Source organism: Bubalus kerabau, chromosome 11 (assembly GCF_029407905.1).
Source record: "Bubalus kerabau isolate K-KA32 ecotype Philippines breed swamp buffalo chromosome 11, PCC_UOA_SB_1v2, whole genome shotgun sequence".
NCBI classification, from domain to species: domain Eukaryota; kingdom Metazoa; phylum Chordata; class Mammalia; order Artiodactyla; family Bovidae; genus Bubalus; species Bubalus kerabau.
Genome location: NC_073634.1, coordinates 70632967 through 70657038, shown reverse-complemented (window position 1 = coordinate 70657038; position 24072 = coordinate 70632967). Strand labels below are relative to the sequence as shown.

The window sequence follows — 24072 nt, the reverse complement described above, 5'->3', positions numbered from 1 at the left end:
AGTGTAAATTATACTGCAAATTTAAAAACAAACACATTTAAGGCAGCATCTTGAATGCCTTACAAAGTGACTAGTTCATTTGGGGAAATAATCATTTTTAAACTTTGAGAGCATGGTTTTAACAAGATACTAGCAGTTATTTGTTTTTATGCTGAACCTGTATATAATTTTGATCCCTCAAATGTTTGCAAAGGATATGGTAAATGATTGGCTTACTTGAATATCTCATTGCATTTTTGCTTTCTCTTTACTTCTCTGCCCAACCTAGAAAAACTAATTGAGGGACTCAAATCTCCTGACACTTCTCTTCTGCTCCCTGACCTCTTGCCTATGACAGATCCTTTTGGTAGCACTTCTGATGCTGTAATTGGTAAAGTCATTCTCTTTGTGTCTTCTGTTGTGCATAAGATGTGTGTCTGTTTCAAGAATGGCAACCCACTGGTTAACAGTTCCCTACTGAATAACCCTGCAGAGGAGTAGAAATGCTAAAAAGCCTCCTGGTGTTGAAGCATTGCCTTGTGCTGACCCAGAAGCCAGGGTTAGTTGATTTCCCTTGTTATCACTCCAAAGGAGTGTTTTCTCTGCCTCCCCGCGGCAGAAGGCAGTGCTATTATTTATGCCTTTCTTGAAACACTGAGATTTCTAGAGTGAATTTCTTATGAATGAAGGGGAATGTGGGAAAATTGACATTTCATTGCAAAAGCTTTGTGAAAGAAGTTGGTTTTGAGGTGGTCTTTGCTCGTAGCAGATTCTTCTTTAGAAGGCCTCCATATGTGCCAAGTGTCAATAACTGAGAAAACATTTGCCCCATGGTGAAGCACCAGGAGTAGAATCTTGATCTGGTGGCTTGATCTGCTTGCTTTTACATTTTCTTGTGCTGCAACCACAAGGCAGGCAAAACCCATAAAATATCTGGAGTCCCTGTACTCTGGGGGCATGAAGTCCCAGAACTCAGAAATGCCATGACCCTTCAGAGAGTCGCGCCTCCACCTGGGGGATGTCGCATGGTAAAGAGTACCTCCGGCTACATCATGGCACGGGACTCAGGATGGACCAGTTGCCTTTGCAAGACACAGAATATGTTTGCCCCTAAGTTTATCCCTTAAGAAAAGCACAGTTCCCAGAAGACATTAACGTGCCTTCAGCCTGTGTCTTCTGACATGTAAGAGGTCTGCTGGGGTGGCTCCCGTTCTGCATTTATTTATGAAAACTGAGAATCACCAAAATTAGCCACAATGGTTAACCACAGTAGTGCCTGCTTGGTCAGGGAAGCCCAGACACTCAAATCAAGAAAAAGAAAGCATCCTAACGTGCTTTCCATCTTGCCTGAGATGGGCATTTTAGAGAAGTGCAGAAGAAAGCCTTTGCAGAATCATCCCAAGAACCTTCTGATTCCTTTTCCTCACCCTTTCCTCTCCTCTCTTAATGCTCTGTCACAAAAGAAAAAGCTGACGTTGCTGTTGAGAGTCTGATACCAGGACTGGAGCCCCCGGTGCCTCAGCGCCTCCCATCTCAGACGGAATCTGTGACTTCGAACCGCACAGGTCAGTCAGGAGTCTCTACAGCTGCAGGGACTGGTCAGTGCCAGCAGCGCTGAGTCAGACATTCCACCTGCAGCCAGTGGTCCTGGGCGTATTTGTTTCTCAGCCTGGTTAGTTCCTCCCACAATGATGCTCTGCATCATTATAGCTCCAGCTTCTAGATGTTGAAGGATGTGTTTCCTCGGTAAAGAGTGGAGCACTTTTTGAGGCCGTGTTCTCTATAGAGTGATTCCTGAGCTTTCTTTGGTTTCAGTCTTAAGAATTTTTTCACTGATTCAGGTTCCGTCTACTTTCTTAATGAAAGAACTGTGCTGTAAGGATACCCTTAACTCCTCCAGGGTACTGAGCAGTCTTTCTCTCAACAGTATCTGTCATGTCCATGGGAACTCATGCTATGTATGTTAACATTCTGTTCCCAGCCCAGAGCTTTGATCATATCTAGATGATTTGTTATTAAATTTTAGGCAAAATTGAAATCTTCCCTAGTTTTGTCATTGCTTTTAACCCAGTTTCAAAGTTCACTCTTAGTAGTACTAATTCCTTAACTACAGTTCCTTAAATAGAGATTTGATAACCTTCATTTTGTCGAGTCCATAATTACCTTGATAAAAGTGTCCACTTTGCCAACTTGGAATAGAAACAATTAGAAGTCTGGGAAATATGAGAATAAACCCAACCAGGTTAAAAAAGAATTAAGATAGGAGACAATATAGTTCTTTTTCTTGTGCTTACTTGGCTGTTTTTTTCTAGAAAACTTTTGCAGAGAACAATTCATATGTTGAAATACTTGGAACTCTGAATTTTATCTTTCCTCTGTTCCTTAACTAAAAGCAAAGTCATGTGCTCAGAGGAGCAATTCAAATTTAAAAAGTACTAATAAGAGACAAGATAATTCTGTTTTGAATGGGCATCGGGTTGAGTTCTAGAAGGTGCTGTCTAATCATGTCATATTCTGCTAATAATAAGCCAGGGATAACCCACTTTTTGTCAGCATGGATACCTCATCCTATAATAAATGTTTTCAATGAGCTTTTAAGGAAGATTTAAGTGAAACTCTTTAGCTACAGAGTCCTTTTTCCCAAACAGCATTTGCTGAGAACTGAGTTGCCAAAGTTTTATTGGCATCCAAACCATTTACTTGCTTAACCAGTAACCTCCAAGCAAAAAATTCTTCCATAGTTACATATTACTGTTAAGAGAAGTTTAGAAATACATGTTTCTATAGATGAAAATCCAGAGTGCTTAATGTGTTTCTTTTAGTTTTCTTCCTTCCACCTTGGCTCATATGTATAATATAAATGCAATAACTCAAAAGCTAAGACCTAACCTGTGATATTGTTGTGTGTGCCATTTAATGCCGTCACTGACCTGGGATGCTGTTAATCTGGACTCAGATTCTCTCACCGGGGAAGATTCCCTGATTGATTGCTCTCTGCTTTCTAACCCCACTACTGACCTTCTGGAAGAGTTTGCCCCCATAGCCATCTCTGCTCCGGCCCATAAAGGTAAACACTTCCTCTTCTTGAGCCCACATGTATCCTTAGAGGAGAAGAGAATTTCCCTTAACGAAAGTCTTTGCTAGTGAAGTTTTCTAACCACCTTCTTGAGTGGAAAACTCGAGTTTGTACTCTTAGCCCCTGTGTTAAAGTTCCTTTCACTAAGAATATTTAATCAGGCTGGGATGGCAGATTGTGGAGGTGTGGCTTTCTCACAGTCACCTCTAATGCAGATATCCCATGGTTTCTCGTAAAGACACAGCTACATGCCTTTGTAGTCAGCTCAGGGAGATGACTGGCTGTCCACGAACTGGCTCTGATTAGATACTGGGTGGCCTTAGAACTTAAAACTGTTTCATTAGTCAGATTTTAAGTTTTTTGGTAGTGATTACTATAATAAAAAAGCACTGTTGCTCAAAAGTCAATCCTCAAAGATTGAACTCAGAAAAGGTTTGAATTTTAGTTAACCTTGGAGTCATGATTAATTACTATATTTCTCTTTCTAGTCTACTATTTTTATTTCTTTGTCTTGAGTTAATACTGGTTTGAACTTCTGCTGGACAGAAAAATAGCTTGAGTTGAGTTCTGTTCATTGAGTGGTTTGTGAGAGTGGCAGACACAGAACATGGGCATCCAGTAAACTTTCTGGGCTCAGACAGTGAAAGTGGTTTTCTAGAAGGAGCAAATACATATAAAAGGAACAGCTGTTAAGTCCTTTCTGAGGGAAATGTAGGAAGGAAGCCTCCCTGATATGACTGAAAAATAGTTAGCCTTTAGTTTGCAATGGTAATAGCTGAGTTTTTGTTTTTATCCTTGATAGCATTAAAATGACTGTGTTTTTATAGAACGTGTAGTGACAAGTTTCCTATTTAGCCAATTATGTCTGACAGGAGTGTGTCAGCTGTGATGCATAATTACAGAGAAGCATCACTTGCAAAACTGGTGCTCAGCTAGCACTTGCTTGTAGAATGGAGAAGAATTTCTAGCAAACTTCTGCCTTAAATCTCGGTGCATGTGATCTTGTGGCCCAGTATTCCTGGGACATCAGAGTTTGAAAGTCTGTTTTCCCAATCACAGGGCAGTGTGGCCTTTCAGAAGTATGTTGTTTTGTTTTGTCTGTGTATGGCAGGCTATGGTCCATAGGATCGCAAAGAGTCGGACACAACTGAAGTGACTTAGCACTAGCACGTACAGTGGTTACTTCTTAAAGGGCAACTAATTATCTCCCGACTACCTCTGGTTTTGAGTTTTTCTAACATTGTTAGTCCAGCCTCTGTTAGCTCAATGAAGAAGGTAAATGACTAACTCCCGTGCCTTTATGAATTACTGATGTTGAAGAGATCTCTCACAATAACTATATTTAATGACCATATAAAGGTAGGGAGAACTCTTCCTGTAACCCTTCTCCCTTCTCGTTTATAAAAGTCTTAACATGGCTAGCTCTAAAGCATTTTTTTTCTATTTCCTCAAGTTTTCCAGCTTTACTACTTTTATTTCAACTCAGGAGAATAAGCATTTTCATCTTTAAAAGCAACAGTGACTATGCAGTTGCTCTGATGTGTTCTCTCATTTGCTGATCTCTGCCTCTGTTGTTTCTGCTTGTGTACTTGCGTTCTGTATTAAGCTGCGGAAGATAGTAATCTCATCTCAGGTTTTGATGTCCCTGAGGGCTCGGACAAGGTGGCAGAAGATGAGTTTGACCCTATTCCTGTATTGATAACCAAAAACCCACAAGGTAAGAAAGAGAGGCTGGGGAAAAGAAAAGAGCTTGATATCAGCTCTCTTCAAAATAGTAATGTACCTAATGTAGAAAGGGGGGGAAGCATTAACATTTAATGAAAGAAATTGGGGGTAATAACAATCATTGTGGGCTGGACCAGTATAGATAGATGGAAGTACACATAAAGATACTAGTATAGGTATCTTAAAGCATGACTGTGGTATTTATTTAGAGAGAAGGAAAGTATTTAATAGTTTGACTAAAAGCTGGTTTTTACAAAGTATCAAGCTAAAAATAGTGATCTTCAGTAAATGGAAACCTGAAGATCTATATCAAAAAATGAACTGAACATTTTTTATCATAATTAAAACAATCTGTGATAAATACTCTTTCCAAAGAGATTAATAATGGTGCTTTGACACCATTTTGCATCTTTTAGACATTTATGGAGTATCCTTTTTTTCCTCTTTGTTATTTGAACATGCCATAAAGCACTGAATTGCCATAAGACCATCTATGTATTCTTAAAGCATGTTTTTATTGCAGTAGTCTTAATAACTACTTCCTCCCCAAATCAAAAATTACTGATTTTTACTTTGTCAGGGAAGTGAGTTGATATTATCTGGAAATTATGTACAGCCAGCAGTTCTCAGGCAAAATAGATACTCATTTGAAAATAGCATGCTTTTTGCAAGATCTCCTGCCTACAGTGTGGTGTGCACACAGTGCCCGAACTTTTGGTGGGAGGTGGTGGATAACTAATTTATATGTTTAAAAATTAACATGTAAGAGTTTTCAAAATGTAAATTGTTGCTTCTCCAGGATTTTTTTGTTTTGATTTTTTTTTTTTTTTCCTTTGCTTATTCTGCACATCTAAACCTTAACCCTCTGTGTTTTGTACTGAATTCCTATCTCTCCACTTCCAGGTGGGCACTCTAGAAACAGCAGTGGGAGCTCTGAGTCCAGTCTTCCCAACCTAGCCAGGTCTTTGCTGCTGGTGGATCAGCTCATAGACCTGTAGCCGTGACCCAGTAGCAGATGCAGTTCTGTAACCTTCATACCGTAATATACATTTTCATTATGGAGTTATAAGAAAATGATTTTTTTTTTTAATCTGCAAATAAGGGGCCCTCTAGCCCTGATCTTCTATCCCTTGCCTTCTCCCATAGAAATGATAAGGAAAGAAAATCACTTTGGCCCTCCAGATACTCGTTGGCCAGTTCCTCCCTGTTAGTTTGCTGTGTTTTCTCATTACCCGTCTTCAATAGCATTATCTTACATCAAGCGCTAGATGCCATGAGCTTCACCTCCGCTGGAGTCGACTCCACCACAAGCTTAACTGTAACTGAAACTAGTGAATTGACACCTTTGTCTCATTCTTGCTAGGAATGGCCTCCCAAATCGATCCTCCCAACCCCATCTCCTCTGGCCAGATGCTGATGAATGTGTTTCTCTGTTTTTGCTTTTCTATCCTGCTGCATTATCCTGAGGACATGGCTTCTTCAGTTGGTCTTGACTCTAGGCAGTAACCTAGAGATGGGTGTGTGGTTTAAGAGAGGGTAAAACTGACTGATGGTTTATGTCCGGAAAGAGAAATTGAGCCGAGCTCTAGCCAACCAACTCTGACCTTGTTTGATCATAGACTTAGCCAAGAGATTTTACACCCCATGCAACCTGCCCAGCATCCTTCCAGCATTCTGGCTTCCATTGAACCGTGATTTCTCAGATCTGGAGACGTGACCGCAAGTACTTGAGATCCTTGGATAAAATGTGTACATTATATAAATTCCAAGTATTGCCATTCCTTTTAGTGTTTAACTATCCCAAGCCGGGATCTCAGAATTAGACCAAAACAAGACAATATGGTAATATGATACCTTTTATTAGAAGACTTTTCACTGGGGGGTGGATGAGGGAAGGGAAGGAATTGTAGCAGAAACAGATGTATTTTTCTTGTGATTTTTATTTTGAATCAAATATTGTAAATTGTGTATAAATGAAGACACTGAATAGTTCTGTTTCCACTTGGCGTTTCAAGTCCGATATCAGGTGTCTGTACAGGGTTTTGATCTCTTTCCCTTGTATAACTAACTACACGGCAGCCCTACAGTGTAACATATGGAATCATTTTGAATAGACTTGTGTGTTGCTCTAAGCTTTCAGCAGGTCCTCTGTCTTTGTAGAATAAGCATGTTGTTTATTTTCAGATAATCAGAAATAAGTATGCAGACACACCAGGCACAATTTGACTCTGGCTACTTACCTTTCTTTCTCTGATGTTTGAACTGAAGGCTACAGCCAGTGAAATATGTTCAGTTGGTTTTCCTTGGCTTCTTAGATTAAAAAACAAAGCAGTTTCTCACTAACCTTAGAATATTGTTCATAAAATAAATAAAGGCCCCTGCACTGATGCGACAACATGCCTCATGGTCACCCTCTGTACATGTCCTTCCTCACTAAAGTATATTTTTTTCCTTACATGCAAAGCAGTTGTATCAAATCACCCTTTGATAAGAGGTGGGCACAGAGAGCCCCATTTGGTTCTCTTCCTAGAGTGCCATTTCCACGGTCAAAAGGGAACCTCTTAGCTGATCAGATTGTACCAATAAAATTCCAGGTCCATTTGCTTGTTTCCCTGTCTAGTACTCTTGTTTCTGCTTCCTCATGTTTGCACTTTAAGGGGAAAAAAGAAAGCTGAACAGCAACAACAGCCCGCAACACACTGTACTTTAGAGGTCAAGCTTTGACCCCAGAGGTCAAGCTTCAAAAGCCTTTGAAAGGCAGCAGAGGAAAAGTCAGAACTTTTCAGTTTTCCTTCTGACTTTTAAGTATTTCCGTGCCAGCTGAAACTAGATGCATGACGTACAGGCCTCTGTTAGGATAATGAATCATTCCCAGAATTGAGGGAGGTACAACCTTCCTACTGAGAGTTAAAAAAGATATGCTTGAAAAGCTCTCCTTGATTGGACAGTGAAAATGGGACTTGGTTTGCCCTTTTATGGACAGGATTATTACTGAAGATCAAAATGGCGTTCTTTTTCCCAGACATAGAAAGAATATGTAAACTAATGAAGGAGATGGTTTATTTTTAAATAAGAATAATGTTTTATGCCTGTGTTTTCCAATCTGATTTTTTTCCATACATACATGTTAGAAATACAGTGAAATATCTACCTTCCTAATGTAATTGAAGCCACGAAGAGTACAGTTTAGAAATTAGCTGTCTCTCAATTGTCCTTTTCATGTATTACCCATAATTACATTGAGATATATTATCTAGTCATCTGGCTCAGTAAAGCTTAATAGAGAATGTTAATAAAAATGAACAGACTAGAAACCAGAGAGACTGGGTGGAGGAAGGAAGCCTGAGGGGGATAATGACATGAAATTATCTTGAGTTTGTTCTTTAGGAGTAAGTCTTCAAAGGATAGGACTATTTTCTGTTAAAGAAAACATGTGAGTGACTCAATAAATGGAGCCTCCTTTCGTTTATAGCACCATTCCTGAGCTAAAAGGGTTTATTTGAGATGAGCATAGTATGCTAATATTTGATAGAATTTTGAAACTGTAGACTGAGCTATAAGAGGGACCTTAGAGATTATTCTAGTTCATCCACTTCATTTCATAGATGTGGGTGGTGGGAGAAGAGATCCGGGCAGGAGAGGCCCCCTGGGAGCTCCTCCTGACCTTTGCCAGTCCCTGGCCAAGTGGCCTTCAGCAGGAGCTTCACTTCTTAGAACTGCTCCTTACTACAGTGATGACTTTGAACCAGATGGTTTTTAAGATGATAGAATTCCAGGGTTCTCAGTGTTTATTATGATGCTTTAGGAGGACTATGAAGGATTTAGATAATCCCGATGTCCTTCAGTTATCTTCCGTAGCTCTTACTATTACTATAGTAGTATTTATATTTTAGAGAATTACAATAGGCTTTCGCTAACCTGGGTTGCTTCTTGGTTACCTGAAGAGACGCCTAAGTCATCACAGAATGTTGGACATAGATTTTCCTTTTTTTAATATTACACACATGCATCTACCTATTCCAACAGCATCAGATTTCAATTATTGTAAACTGTGTCATCAAGGATCTGCTACTTTAAAATGGGCAAATACTGTAAGCATATATTCCAACTGTGCAAAATAGTAACTAAACCAGAAAACATCACAAATTGGATTTTTCTTTTCCCCTTTACAGCATTCAGATAACTAGATCACCAAATTCAAGTCCCAGTGAAAACAGAGGCCTCAGAGGAGATAAGGTTTAAATGGACACTTGTGAATATGATTATAGTTAGTGATTTCTTTAGCAGACATATCAAAATTGTGACATCTAATTGAGTGTTCCCTTCAAAGGCATCTAGTTTTACTTGGGAAAATAATACTTATTTTAATGATGCTGCCACCATTTATGTTAAAAGTATAAGAAAATCAGTTGTATTATTATCTAATTAGTATCTCTTTCAGCATCTGAACCTATGCTCTTACCCTTTTTTCACCACTCTTGGTTCTAAGTAACATTTGATGTTTCCAAAAAAGCAAACCACTCCCCTACACTGAAGAGTAGTTACAATGGAAGATAGTCAGAAGAATAATCCACTGAAAATTCCCAGAGAAGACCTTATAATGGACTGTGACAACAATCAGTCTTAATTTCTTTAATATTCTGAATAAAGGAACTTGTGTGATTTTGCCTGTCTTTAGTATGGCTTAGAAAATTGAAAAATATGGGTTTTATAATACCTCTGAAAGAGATTGTCAGTTTGTTTAATGTCATTGGATACTGGACTTGCCTCTTCCCAAGTGAGAATTATGGAACTTGGATTGCTAATAATTATAGGGGAACAAACCCAGAAAAGAACTTGTTTTTCTCAAGATGAACTATGAGTGTTGTTTCTAATCTTTTTGGGGAGCTCCCCTGACAAATGATTCAAACCAACACAGCTTTCCCCCCAGGTCTGGAACAGTTCTGCCTTCAGCAGTGCTGGGGGAAGGAAGGGACTTGTGGGGTTGACCTCAGCCCAGCGGTATGGAAGCCTATGAAGTCAGCTGACAAGATACACCCTGTAGATACCTTGGGCCAAAACAAAGTCTCCCATGCTGATGTTTAGCTGTAGTTCCAGGAGTCTAACTTTCTCAGTCTATAAGATTCAGAATTCTGTAGCCATGCACTTAAAGTTTGGAGATAAAATGACAGGATTGCCCCCAAAGTATTGAATTCAGCTAATCAGAGGCTGCCAGATAAAGAAATTGTTAGATGGATATTTAACATGGTACCTTTACTGAAACACTCCAGATATTACAAAGCTATCTTTTACTCCTCTCAAGAGACTGTAGTTTTACCAACACAAAGTTAGCCTTTTCCTTTTCCCCACTAGTAATGCTCCTGGAGCTGGATGTGCTTGGATTTCTTGAGTCAGAATGAATCCCAGATGGCCTCCATTTCAAGGAACTGTAACATGATACTATTTTGTTTCTCTTGGGTTTCCTTTCATGATGATCAGGGAGAGAGGTTCTGGGTCAGAGCTGATCTATGCAGAATTACAAAGTGGTGGTGTTGCTAGAATGGAAGGTGTCTCCTTGGTTCCCACTCTGATGTAGTGGCCTCAGTTCACTCCTTCCCTGGGAGTCTCCTCTGCCCTGTTGCACACCCACCTCGTTAAGTATAGGTGTATTTACCATAGACCTTTTTCCTGTCCTCCCCAAGAAGACAAAGCAAACAGAGGTACATGAAGCTATCTTATACAGTAAAAAATGTGAAATTTGAACATTGCTACGCAAGTATTGTATAAAAAAAACAGTCTGTAAACAAATTTCTTATGTAAACATATAGAAAAATAAAGACTTTTATCTGTTCAACGGGGAGCATGATGTTCAGAGCTATAAATAACCTACAATAGCTGCTCTTTTCTTGATCTGAAAAGCCACTTTTACAAAAAGGATTTAAACACATTGTTGAGTGACAATAAGCACCTGTGCACGAGTACCGTGCAAACACATCTGAGAGACGTGCCGAGGACGTTTTAATGAGTCCTGGCTACCCTGGCTTCACCTGTGGTCATGGAGATGAAAACCCCTGTGAGCCTGCATTTGATACGACCAGACGTGGAGTTGTTAAAGGGAGCACATATTTGCAGCTGCCCTCCTTGAATTTAATCTTCGATGTACCCAGGCCAATTTAATTAAACATTTTGTGTTGGCAACAGCAGTTTTATGCCCAAGGAGAAATCTCTCTCATTTAATTGCCCCATTGGCTTGAGAGACACAGCATCGCTAGCCAGTGTTGGCTCCCAGGCATGGGTTTTAGTGCAACACCACAGCATATGGTAGAGCCAAATGCTTGATCTTACTGTCTAAGCAAAAGGTCATGGAAATTATGCATTTGAAGTACATCTCCTGATTCCCTGATTCAACTCTGAAAGAGTGTGGATTTCATTTGGTGCTGCATTTCTGAAGTTCTTGGGAAGGGATGTATTTTGCTTTCTATTTGCTAATTAACTGAGAAGGTTTTCCAATACTCCCAAGTCTTAATTTCCAGTTTGGGGCAAGAAGTATGTCTCTGGTGCTTCTTCTAATTGTTATTTCACTTTATAGTATGGGAGAAAGTGAAATTCTGGTCACCTATGATATATGGCACTCAGGAAGATCCAGCCTGAAATTTTAGTCTTCAGAGTTCGATTTTTCTTTTTTAAGGGAACATTGGCCTTCACTGTGTCCATCAGATAAAATTTCCAGGGGTAACCTATTCTAAATCATTCAGCACTTTGAGTTGCTTGGGAAATTAAAGGGGGATTGGTGAGAGTCTTTGCAAAATCATCAGATACTTGTGAGTATGTCTTTCCTTCAAAGCATATAAGCTCTTTACTGAAATTGATGTAGTTTGGAGCCTCAAAATAGACTAAAATGGAGTTATCCCTAGTGGAAGCATTGGAACGGTGTGCTTGACCTTAACCTCTCACATAGTCCCTACATCAAAGCAAGAAAAAGAAGTGTGTTTTGACTTCTTGCTTAATTTAATGTGCTAAACCAAAAAAGAGAGAGAGAGACATGACTTAATTTGAGAGAATTAGAACAAAATGCCCCACCTTAAACTTCATGATAAGGAAGATCCTTATGCTTGATAAGGGAGACCCTGACTCTGTGAGGTCAGATCCTGGGGTTTAGCCCAGCCACCCCGCCCCATCACCCCACACCCCAAGAACAACTGGCTAGCTTTTTGAGTTTTATGATCACAGGATGTCTGCTATGCATAGCCATTGGTTCGAAAAGGAAATGGGCCAAGACACTGAGGTTAAGTTAGTGTAAATCTTTCATCGCTCACAGGCAGACGGCTTCCAACATGTTTTTCCGACAGTACAAGGCTATCTTCACATATAAGGACTATTCACCCTGAAAACATATGTTTTCCCTTCCTACAATAATACATTCATATTAAGGGGAAAAAAAAAAATGAAACCCTCTAACCGCCAACAAGATTTAATGTCTGTCTGCTGTTTACAGTTATTTAGAATTCCTCCTCCTCTTGACTGCTTTGTTTCTTGTGCTGCCACTACCAAAATTCCCTGCAGGGATGTGGATGTCTGCGCACCCTATACCCACCGCTTGTCTCTGGTCTCCAGAATGCCGGGCTTGGAGAGTTGTAAAGGGCAGTTGCTCTGAGCCTTGGTCATACTGCACCTCCTCTAAAAAGAATGGAAAGGTTAACAGATTGGGCCTTTTCAGGAGAATCCTTTAAATGTACTTCTCCAATCCTATAGAGCAGATTCATGCTCAGAGATCAAATAGGTCTGGTCTTGTTTTGAAGAACTGGATACTAGTTCTCCTGTCAAACTTAATGTTATAGTATTTTTATGTCTATGTACATTTTTAAAAAGTTGTTGCAAACTTTAGTTATGATTTTCCTATTATTCACTATGAAAGTCATAGGAATATGCTCAGAGTTGGCAGATTTACAGTCGACCAAGAACTCGCTTTTTAACATAAATAGTTTATATAGGCTAGGAATGCCCTTCCAGCCTCTCCAACTCTGGATATGGGCACCCCTACTTGGTACCTTCCAGCTCTCAAAATGTCATCTAATTCTGCAGGCATCCAAGATGCCCACGTTCTATAGGTAACTGCTTTTTGGAGGTCTGTGCTTACAATTGGAGAAGGCAATGGCACCCCACTCCAGTACTGTTGCCCGGAAAATCCCATGGATGGAGGAGCCTGGTGGGCTGCAGTCCATGGGGTCGCTAAGAGTCAGACACGACTGAGCGACTTCACTTTCACTTTGCACTTTCATGCATTGGAGAAGGAAATGGCAACCCACTCCAGTGTTCTTGCCTGGAGAATCCCAGGGATGGAGAAGCCTGGTGGGCTGCAGTCCATGGGGTCGCACAGAGTAAGACACGACTGAAGCGACTTGGCAGTGCTTACAATTTGATTTGACTGCATTCCATTAAAATTTCCCCCAAATACTAGCTCCAGTCAAATTAGTGCTCATTTTCATTGTTGGTCCATATGGTGGCCAGAGTTGATCATTGGCTTGACTAAATGTGTCAGTTCTTTCCTAAGAGATAGGTTGCTCTCCCACAGAACTGCATCAGCACTTAGGGTTGTTTTCGGAGATGAGAAGCCATGCCTTAGTTTTGAGAACTAAAAACTTCGTACAACTGATACTGTGTTAGAAAGTGGTTCAAGGAGTTTGGAAGGGGTGGTTCCTACCACTTTGCTTAGCAGATCTAAATTTGGAAAACTTCCCTGCCCTACTGCATTTTGAATTTCCTCCCAGATACCATCATCTGGGGATCACTGTGACAGATCTAATATCAGTATGCTTGCTTGAGAGGTCAGAGTTATGTCCCTCCACATATATTTCAAGGGAGAAGGTATTCCATTTATTTCCTGTTCCCTGACTAACGCTTTCCTATCACCGTGTAGGTGCACATATTAAAGTTACAGTGCAAGGGAACATTTATCCTCTTCAAAAACTATTCAGAAAGTCTTTTGGCACCAGTACAGTTTAACTTAAAGAGTTTCTAAATTGGAATTTACCAAATATATTCACAGTTTTAGAAAGAGAAGGGGGGTGGGGGGTGTGTGGGCACTTTTGTTTCCAAAAACAATACTTAAGGTCAGAACTGTTTAAAAAGAAGCACTAAAATAAAAAATAAGCACTGCTAAAAAAAAATTACAGGATTCAGAGAAACAGTATTTTTGTACAGTATGTCCTAAAATGTTCAGATCACTCTCTACATCACTTTACAATGTAATGTCTCTAACTCGTTTCCCAATAAATTGATTTTGATGCTGCTTCTGCTGTGTTCTGTGTGCTTAATTCAAGCAGAAACTTTAGCAGGGAAAATTGTTAGCAGATGTTATCTACTAGCTAATGGTTTGCATAGAAGGGGAGAGGGTAATGTGGGGAGAGGATGATTGAATTACTTCTGTACAGAGGTTCTGAATCATCTATAGAATCCAAATCATGGTACCTGTAGTTTTTTCCCCTGGTGGGTTGGGAAACCCATGATGACATGATACCTCTGCCCCCAGTCACCCTTTTCTCTGGATTCTTCTTGCTTAGTTACATATGCCTTTTTCCTGCCCTCTTGCTAACATGTGCCCAATGACATACTTCTAACCTGCTAATATTTTTGGAAGGTAAGCTCTCTTGCATTCTGATAATTGTCTGTTTGATCTTGAAAGCCAGAGCACCCTGAGGCACCTCTACCTAGATAGAAATCAATTAGCATATTAGCGTTTGCAAATACTTCTGTAATTACCTGTGCATTTTCCTCCTTTTGCTTAAAGAAGCTTATGGATACATTTAAGCAGAGGAGATCTTTGCTAACTTGGAAGACTGAAAACAAAATTCCAGGGCAACTCCAGCTGAAGGTGATCTGTTAAATGTGATATTATGTCTCCCCTTTGAAAAGTGCCTTCAGCATTCATATTTGGGGCACTCTTATACTCTTTGAGTAGTGCTTATGATGTCAATCATCAAGTAATTGTGTATTTATCAAGCAGCCATGTTCTGCTGCTTTTTTTGGAGGGGGGAGGTGCAGTTTTCAGTCACAGGCAGTGGGGAGCAGGTGACCACACATCAGATCTGAACTGAGTTTGTCCCCAGACAGTATCTCTGCATCAGCCAGAACGGTCACAGTAGATGTGGAGATGAGGGACTGGGTTTTTCATTCCATCCAGAGCCAGTCAGGTAGAGCAGGTGTCAGTGCCTGGCCCCACGTGTGCAGGAGCATTGCATAGTTAACGCTGAATGTCTGTGTGCCTAACACCTTCATCTCCTTTCCTCCACATTGTTCCTTGTGTTCCGAAATGTGAGACCTTGATTGGTTGTGTTCCAATTTGTGTGCCGTTTCCTTGCCTGACTTTTCTTGTTCTGTTTTTCCTTTTTCCATTTTCAACATCCATTATTTGGTCCCACAATGTTCCTGCCGCGGGTTGACCATTGAGTGTTCCAAAGAGCGTTGAATGGACCAGTGCATTAATTCTGCATTTTGTGCTTTTCTAGGTCTCCAGAGAGAGCCCATTTCCTCTCCTGTAATAACTGTAGAGCACTTTAAAGAATCGACGGGTGTTAAAGGCCTTCCCCTATACCCGGACCCCTCCCGGGTACCTGGCACGAAAACTCAGAACAGTTTGGAATCTGACTACTTGGCCCGAGATGGCCCTTCCAGCAACAGCTCGTTCCACAGCAGCGAAGAGGAGGGGACCGACCTCGAGGGGGACATGCTGGACTGCAGTGGCTCTCGCCCTCTGCTTTTGGAGTCAGAAGAAGAGGATGAGAGCTGCAAGCCTCCGCAGGGGAAGATAGGAGGAGCTACTCCCTTCACTCAGCCGGAGGTCACTCCTCCACAGGCCAAGGCCTCGCAAGGTGGGAGGAAGAACCAATTCGGAGCCCTCACTCAGCCAATTGCAGATGGACTCGGTGAGCCAGATGTGTTTGCCACTGCCCCCTTCCGGAGCTCAAGGATTCCCGCTGATGACATTTTTGCCAAAGCCCCCTTTGTCTCCAAGGGCAACGTGGCCCCTTCGCAGCCAGAGGAGACGGATGTGTTCTTGAGAGCTCCCTTTACCAAGAAGAAAGGCATGGAGGAGTCAACAGTTGCCCAGAGCCCCGCCCAGGAGCAGCCCGGTCTCCTCAGTCAGACCGATGACATCCCTCTGCTCCCGGGCCTCGATCGAGCCGTGTACCCGTCTGCCCGAGCTCAGTATTCCATGGCTGGCTTTGCCCAGCCGTCTAACCTCCTCTCCCATCCTGTACAAGCAGCAGACCATCTTGACAGTATCTCTTCCAGGGGCTCCTCCCTGGAATCTGGGGCCCATCCTAATGACAGAAACAAAGGACCTCAGCCCCAGAAAGAAGCTGTCTCAGGCCCCGTGGCAGGCAAACCATTCCGCCCCCAGTCTTTATCCAAATATTCCCGTCACTATAGCCCGGAAGATGAGCCGAATCCAGAAGCCCAGCCTATCGCTGCCTACAAAATTGTTTCGCAAACCAATAAGCAAACGATAGCTGGCTCCGTTTCCATCACATCCCTTGCCTCCAGGACTACGGAGCTGCCAGCTGCTGATCCTTTTGCTTTAGCACCCTTTCCTTCGAAATCAGGCAAACAGAAACCTTAGGAACCATGCCTGAGCCTCAGGCCTCTGTCTCTACCCTACCCTCAATACCCACCACATCACTCCCAGCTGAGCCTTCCTGAGAAGATTATATCAATTACTCTCTTTCAGTTCCATGAGTCAGAGCAGAACTTCTTGAGTCAACAAACTCAGTCGAGGTGATACTTAGTTGAAACTCCTTTAAGTATGCTCATTGCTTTTGTTTATATTGATTTCTGGACTTTCGGTGAGCGTGTCCATCTTCACCTCCACCCAGAATTCTGCTTTCTCTTGTGTGCCTAGAAACAGTTTTAATCTCAAACTACTTGTCAGAAAATCCAGAAATAACTTCCCAAAGGGGCCATGCTATTGCTACTTTGATTTCTGTAGTTCCTGTTCTGAGTCATGTCTAATGAGGGATTAAGATGAGTTCCTCCCAGACTTGGTTTCATACTCGTGAAAAGGGTAAATTTCAGGAAGGAAACACAAGATAAAAATTCTACTCATCAAAAGGAAGTGTGATCCCGAAGATACTAATCATTCCTCTAAAACCAGCAACTCTAGAAAGCTTCTCTGGATATGAGGCTGTGTAGGCCACCCTGGTCCTCATGCATGAGTGTCAGTGGGTGTGTAACGTGTGTTAGATCCTTTGCTTTGTAGAAGTGCAAACAGATGAGATTTCTGTGCTGGTGTCTGATAATGTGGAGCCTTCTCCCATGGGCACACTTTAAAAATTCATGTGAGTGCACAGCTGTGTGTGTACACATCTGTTTGCACAGGAAACGTTCTTCCTTTAGGTAAATCCTGTCCCACCTTGCGTACCTCCACAATCACTCGTTTGCTGGTATATGTTCTCCTAACCTAACTTCCTTGAACCCTGTTTTTATTGCCTTCTTTTCTCATGGCAAAATTTAATTTATTGGAATGAGTAGGAAAATCCTGCTGGAATGGAATTTTCCAAGTAGATTGTTTTTTCCTTTAGAATTTGCTATTAACAAATTTATTTACAAAGTCTTGAAAAATTAACTATCCTTATACAGTTTCCCCTGAGAACAATAGAAAAGAACACCTTGTTACAGTTACAACCACTGGGTTTGGGGTCTAAGTAATTTTAAAAAGTAATCAAGTAATTTTAAAAATCTTAGGTCTGAGCACTCCATGCTGTCATTACAAAATTAATTGATCATGAGAGTAGGCTATAAACCAGATTTGCTTTTTATTTTTCCACATCCTTGTCACCTTCGTCTGCCCCTTGAGGAAGTAGAAACCTGAGACGTAAATAAGTTTGGGAGAATGGAAAAGAGCTGAACCAGTCAGCCACAAGAACCTTTCCATTCTTTGTCCCCTCGGATGGTGAAGCAGGTCAGATAGGTGCTTGACTTAAGTTTTTGAAATGTCTTCTATTTCTGGAAAGCTCTAAGTTATTCTTGACTCTTCTCATGCCCTTTATTATTATTAGTGCCTTAAGTTGAAACTTACATCTCAGTGGGAAGATTTCTGCTGAAGAATTTCATGTTTCAACTTGAAAGTTCCCTGTGACTCCTAGTAAATGTTCATGATTTCTTCATTAGCTGGAGAAGTTAGAAGAGTTGCTCACCAACCAAGATTAATGATTTAAGAATTATGAGAAATTCATCCAAGAATCAAGCCTGAATGCCAGACTCAATTGCCATTGACTAAATGTCGTATTTTTAAATTTGAAATTCTGGGATCTTGACAGTAAAATATAAACAGATACTTCTCAAGACTTGTTCTAGTTTAGTCTCCACCTATTTCAGCTGTCCAAGTTAAAAGGTAAATAATTGGCAGTGGATCAGGGCTCCTAGCAGTGGTTTTTCCAACTGAGGCTTCAGCAGTGCTGGCCCTTTACTTTTGAGGATGTTAAATGTTCACTGGGCTTTTCTCCCAATGATCATTTCTGAATTTTCTGTGTAACAGTGGATGTTGAATTATCTTTCTAATTGATTGATTTTGGCTAACGAGTATGAAAATTTGCACCCCAAATTCTTACCTTGGTCATTATCAGTACATGAGCCTGCATGAGCAGGAGTGAAAGTTCAGTTCAATTGCTCAGTCATGTTCAACTCTTTGTGATCCCATGGACTGCAGCACGCCAGGCCTCCCTGGCCATCACCAACTCCCGGAGTTTACTCAAACTCATGTCCATTGAGTCGGTCATGACATCCAACCATCTCATCCTCTGTCATCCCCTTCTCCCGCCTTCAATCTTTCCCAGCATCAGGGGCTTTTCAAATGAGGCAGCTCTTTGCATCAGATGGCCAAAGTTTTGGAGTTTCAGCTTCTACATCAGTCCTTCCAATGAATATTCAGGACTGACTTCCTTTAGGATGGACTGATTAGTTGTCAAAGGGATTCTCAAGAGTCTTCTCCAGCACCACATTCAAAAGTATCAATTCTTTGGTGCTCTGCTTTCTTTATAGTCCAACTCTCACATCCATACATGACTACTGAAAAAACCATAGCTTTGACTAGACGGACCTTTGTTGGGAAAGCAATGTCTCTGCTTTTTAATATGCTGTCTAGGTTGGTCATAACTTTTCTTCCAAGGAGCAAGCATCTTTTAATTTCATGGCTGCAGTCACCATCTGCAGTGATTTTGGAGCCCCCAAAAATAAAGCCTCTCACTGTTTCCATTGTTTCTTCATCTATTTGCCATGAAGTGATGGAGCCAAGTGACATGATCTTAGTTTTCTGACTGTTGAATTTTAAGCCAACTTTTTCACTCTTCTCTTTCATCAAGAGGCTCTTTAATTCTTCTTTGTTTTCTGCCATAAGTGTGGTGTCATCTGCATATCTGAGATTATTGATATTTCTCCCAGCAATCTTGATTCCAGCTTGTGCTTCATCCAGTCCAGCATTTCTCATGATGTACTCTGAATATAAGTTAAAAAAGCAGGGTGACAATATACAGCCTTGACGTACTCCTTTTCCTATTTGGAACCAGTCTTATTGTTGCATGTCCAGCTCTAACTGTTGCTTCTTGGCCTGCATACAGATTTCTCAGGAGGCAGGTCAGATGGTCTGGTATTCTCATCTCTTTCAGAATTTTCCACAGTTTATTGTGATCCACACAGTCAAAGGCTTTGGCATAGTCAATAAAGCAGAAATAGATGTTTTTCTGGAACACTCTCACTTTTTCAGTGATCCAGTGGATGTTGGCAATTTGATCTCTGGTTCCTCTGCCTTTTCTAAATCCAGCTTGAACATCTGGAATTTCACATTTCACTTAATGTTGAAGCCTGGCTTGGAGAATTTTGAGCATTACTTTGCTAGCATGTGAGATGAGTGCCATTGTGGGTAGTTTGAGCATTCTTTGGCATTGCCTTTCTTTAGGATTGGAATGAAAATTGACCTTTTCCAGTCCTGTGGCCACTGCTGAATTTTCCAAATTTGCTGGCATACTGAGTATAGCACTTTAACAGCACCATCTTTTAGGATTTGAAATAGCTTAACTGAAATTCCATCACCTCCACTAGATTTGTTCAGAGTGATGCTTCCTAAGGTCCAGTTGACTTCGTATTCCAGGATGTCTGACTCTAGGTGAGTGATCACACCATTGTGATTATCTGGGTCGTGAAGATCTTTTTTGTGTAGTTCTTCTGTGTATTCTTGTCACCTCTTCTTAATATCTTCTGTTAGGTCCATACCATTTCTGTCCTTTATCGAGCCCATCTTTGCATGAAATGTTCCCTTGGTATCTCTAATTTTCTTGAAGAGATCTCAGGTCTTTCCCATTCTATTGTTTTCCTCTATTTCTTTGCATTGATCACTGAGGAAGGCTTTCTTACCTCTCCTTGCTATTCTTTGGAACTCTGCATTCAAATGGGTATATCTTTCCTTGTCTTCTTTGCCTTTGGCTTCTCTTCTTTTCTCAGCTATTTGTAAGGCCTCCTCAGACAACTATTTTGCCCTTTTGCATTTCTTTTTCTTGGAGATGGTCTTGATCACCGCCTCCTGTACAATGTCACAAACCTCCATCCATAGTTCTTCAGGCACTCTATCAGATCTAATCCCTTGAATCTATTTCTCATTTCCACTGTATAATCGTAAGGGATTTTATTTAGGTCATACCCAAATAGTCTAGTGGTTTTTCCTACTTTCTTCAATTTAAGTCCAAATTTGGCAATAAGGAGTTCATCTGAGCCACAGTCAGCTCCGGGTCTTGTTTTTGCTGATTGTATAGAGTTTCTCCATCTTTGGCTGCAAAGAATATAATCTATCTGATTTCAGTATTGACTGTCTGGTGATGTCCATGTATAGAGTCTTCTCTTGTGTTGTTGGAAGAGGGCGTTTGCTATGACCAGTGCGTTCTCTTGGCAAAACTCTATTAGCCTTTGCCCTGCTTCATTCTGTACTCCAAGGCCAAATTTTCCTGTTACTCCAGGTATTTCTTGACTTCCTACTTTTGCATTCCAATCCCCTATAATGAAAAGAACATCTTTTTTTTTGGTTTTAGTCCTAGAAGGTCTTGTAGTTCTTCATAGAACCGTTCAACTTCAGCTTCTTTAGCATTTCTGGTCGGGGCATAGACTTGGATTACCGTGATATTGAATGGTTTGCCTTGGAAACGAACAGAGATCATTCTGTCATTTTTGAGATTGCGTCCAAGTACTGCATTTCGGACTCTTTTGTTGACTATAATGGCTACTTCATTTCTTCTAAGGGATTCTTGCCTTCAGTAGTAGATATAATGGTTACTTGAGTTAAATTCACCCGTTCAAGTCCATTTTAGTTTGCTGATTTGTAAAATGTCGATGTTCACTCTTGCCATCTCCTGTTTGACCGCTTCCAATTTGCCTTGATTCATGGACCTAACATTCCAGGTTCCTATGCAATATTGCTCTTTACAGCATCAGACTTTACTTTCATCACCAGTCATGTCCACAACTGAATGTTGTTTTTACTTTGGCTCCACCTTTTCATTCTTTCTGGAGTTATTTCTCCACTGATCTCCAGTAGCATATTGGGCACCTACCGATCTGGGGAGTTCATCTTTCAGCATCCTATCTTTTTGCCTTTTCATACTGTTCAGAAGTGAAAAAGATGGGAATATTCAAGGAAGGTTCATCCTAGAAACTCTTAAAGTAGAAGGTCATTCTAATTCACCCTTTGAAACTACTCAGGATTACCTCTGTAACAGCCCTGTGAAATTACTTTTCTTTGGTTTTTTTATCAATCCCTCCTGATCATTTTTGTTCTCAAGATGAAATCAATAAAATGGTGATCTTATTACATAATTGAATCATTTGTCAAGCTGAGCTTATAATCCTTTTTTATTTTATTCTTGCTAGAGACCTATGCTGGGTGGAGACTATGTAAATACCTTTTTTGAACAAGAAATGAATATAGACACATACAAATTACTTTTGTCTCCTTAATGATGCATCAACATTTTTGGATTATTGGATTACATTAATTATTAGCGAATAGTGGATTCTGTGCTGATCATCTTTGGATCATACAGGTTAAATGCATCATGTAGAGATAAAGTGTTCTTGGGACTTCCCTGGTGGTCTTGTGGTTGAGACTCTGCTCCCAATGCAAGTGAGTACAGGTTCCATCCCTGGATGGATAGCTAAGCTCCTTCATGCCACACAGTGCGGGCAAAAAAAATAATAAAATTTTAAAAATAAAGATAAAAGATTTTTGTAGAGGCCATCCTGAAATCTGGGAAAGTTAGCTTTAAGAAATCAGGAGTGCTCAGGGTGCTTTGAATTAAGTAGCAAATGCATGTTTCCAACAACTACAGCAAGCTAACATTAAAGAGAAAAAGAAAACATATAGTGAACAAAATGCTGCATTCCTTGTTTAGTTTGTTTTCTGTTTTATATGCATTACACATATGAAACAGAATGCAGGAACCTGTGACCTTTCATTTCAGTGGAGTGCAGTAAGCCACAATATATTTAGACTAAAACATCGACCTACAGCATGCACTGATGAACTTAAAGAATCCACATTAATCGACGAACACACAGTATTGAATTAATGAAGTTATCTTACGTGTGGTGAAAAATGTTTAGCATATCTGTTTCTTAGGCCCACTCTTGGGTGTGTGCTTAGTCACTCAGTCATGTCTGACTCTTTGCGACTCCTGACAAGCCCACCAGGCTCCTCTGTCCATGAGATTCTCCAGGCAAGAATACTAGAGTGGGTTGCCGTTTCTTTTTCCAGGGGATATTCCTGACCCAGGGATTGAACCCACGTCTCTTCCATCTTCTTCATTACAGGCGAATTCTTTACTGGCTGAGCCACCAGGCTTACACCGAGAGCCCTTTAGCTTCAAATCCTTATTAGATTGGAAAATGGAAAATGAACAAAATTTGATGCTACAGCAGGTGCTGGACAGGATTCAGTGATGTCTTGGTCACAAATTCTTTTTCATTTTGGGCTCACTCATTGTTGAGTTGAAAATTTCATATGTGTGGACTGGTGTGTACATATTCACACCCCCATATTAGGTCTGCGTGTAGCCAGGCGACCAAGATTTCTTTCTGAACTTTTAAGAAAAATACCAATATCTTATTGACCCATTATTTAGTAAGTTGTAGAGTACATGTACATCAATGTTTTCAACTATTTGGTGGACGTTTCACTGACTCATAAAGTAGCAGATTTCAGTTTCTTTAAGATAGGTGTAATCACCAGAGTGATCTGGCAATAGAAATTCACTCATGCTATATTTGTTTCCATAATGAAATGTCGGCAAAACGTAGGTTACATAATATGTATGCATTGTATCAAATAGAAAATTTTATTATAGGAAACCAGAGAAGAGTGAGATCTAACTCACTCTCTAGCAGGAAGGATACTACTTAAGTTGGAGCCCCTGGGGTCCCTTTAATAAGGAAAAATGTTATTCTCTGCTGTGTCTTTGAATTTGAAATTGGAGAACACAGGCCAGTCAGCTTTGGAATGGCTGCAGGTCACACAGATGCGGTTTTATATGAACCCAGATTGTTCTGATGAAAGGTACATAGGAGAGTCACTGAAAAGACCTTCTAAGGAGATAGGAGCACCTTCTAGATGCCCACAGCCATTCCTGAGTTCTGAACCTCCAATCCTGCCTTCTGGAGTAAACATGAAGATTTTAAATAGAATCATGCAATTTAAATTCTTAGCGTTTCCAAATGACTGTCAACTATCTGTTTGTTGATTGATTGGTTTTAACCAGCAGAACACTTGCAAACTTGTGACGTTCACTTAATGGAAAATTTCAAAATGCTTGAAAATAAAAAGTAGTATCTAGTTGGGGATTGTTTTTGTGTTCTTTCACTGTAAGATAAATTTTGCTAGGTTGTTGAAAACAACTTAGCTGCTCCCCCTTGATGTGGAAATTCACACTGACAGTGTCTCAGTTGCCAGGATGCCTCCTGCTGTCTGACTTACAGTCCTGCTAGCCTCATTTGCACCTTGACCTTTATTAGGAATCAGACCTCCTACGTGTGATGCCTAAGATCCCATCCTTAAACTGACAGACCCTGGTCTTTTCTGGTTTTTCTCTACTGCTGCAAGTCTATGTGGCTTACCTTGCTTGCTCATTTCCTCATTTGACATTCCCCTATTATAACCATACCAATAAGTGGGAAATGAAAGAGAAGACTGAAGGATCATGTTGATTTTTATTTATCTTCCTTTTCACTCTAAACAGTTTCTTCTTAAATTTCAGCCTAGCCTGTGATAATATCACACTGGA

General features: G+C 40.6%; 1 protein-coding gene across 4 annotated transcripts in view; it reads left to right on the top strand.

Moving 5' to 3' along the window:
- The window catches only part of AAK1 (AP2 associated kinase 1), a 173129-nt gene extending 149505 nt beyond the window's left edge, over window positions 1-23624 (top strand). For 2 of the 4 annotated variants that reach the window (XM_055540541.1, XM_055540540.1), the window contains exons 18-22: window positions 269-370; window positions 1443-1544; window positions 2936-3046; window positions 4662-4772; window positions 5684-6409. In XM_055540541.1, coding sequence (XP_055396516.1) covers window positions 269-370; window positions 1443-1544; window positions 2936-3046; window positions 4662-4772; window positions 5684-5778 — 521 coding nt within the window. In that variant the 3' untranslated portion in view covers window positions 5779-6409. Of the gene's footprint in view, window positions 1-268; window positions 371-1442; window positions 1545-2935; window positions 3047-4661; window positions 4773-5683; window positions 6410-15264 lie in introns of those variants that run through there. The other 2 variants (XM_055540537.1, XM_055540539.1) reach the window with 2 other exon arrangements.
- The last annotated feature ends 448 nt before the right edge of the window (window positions 23625-24072 follow it).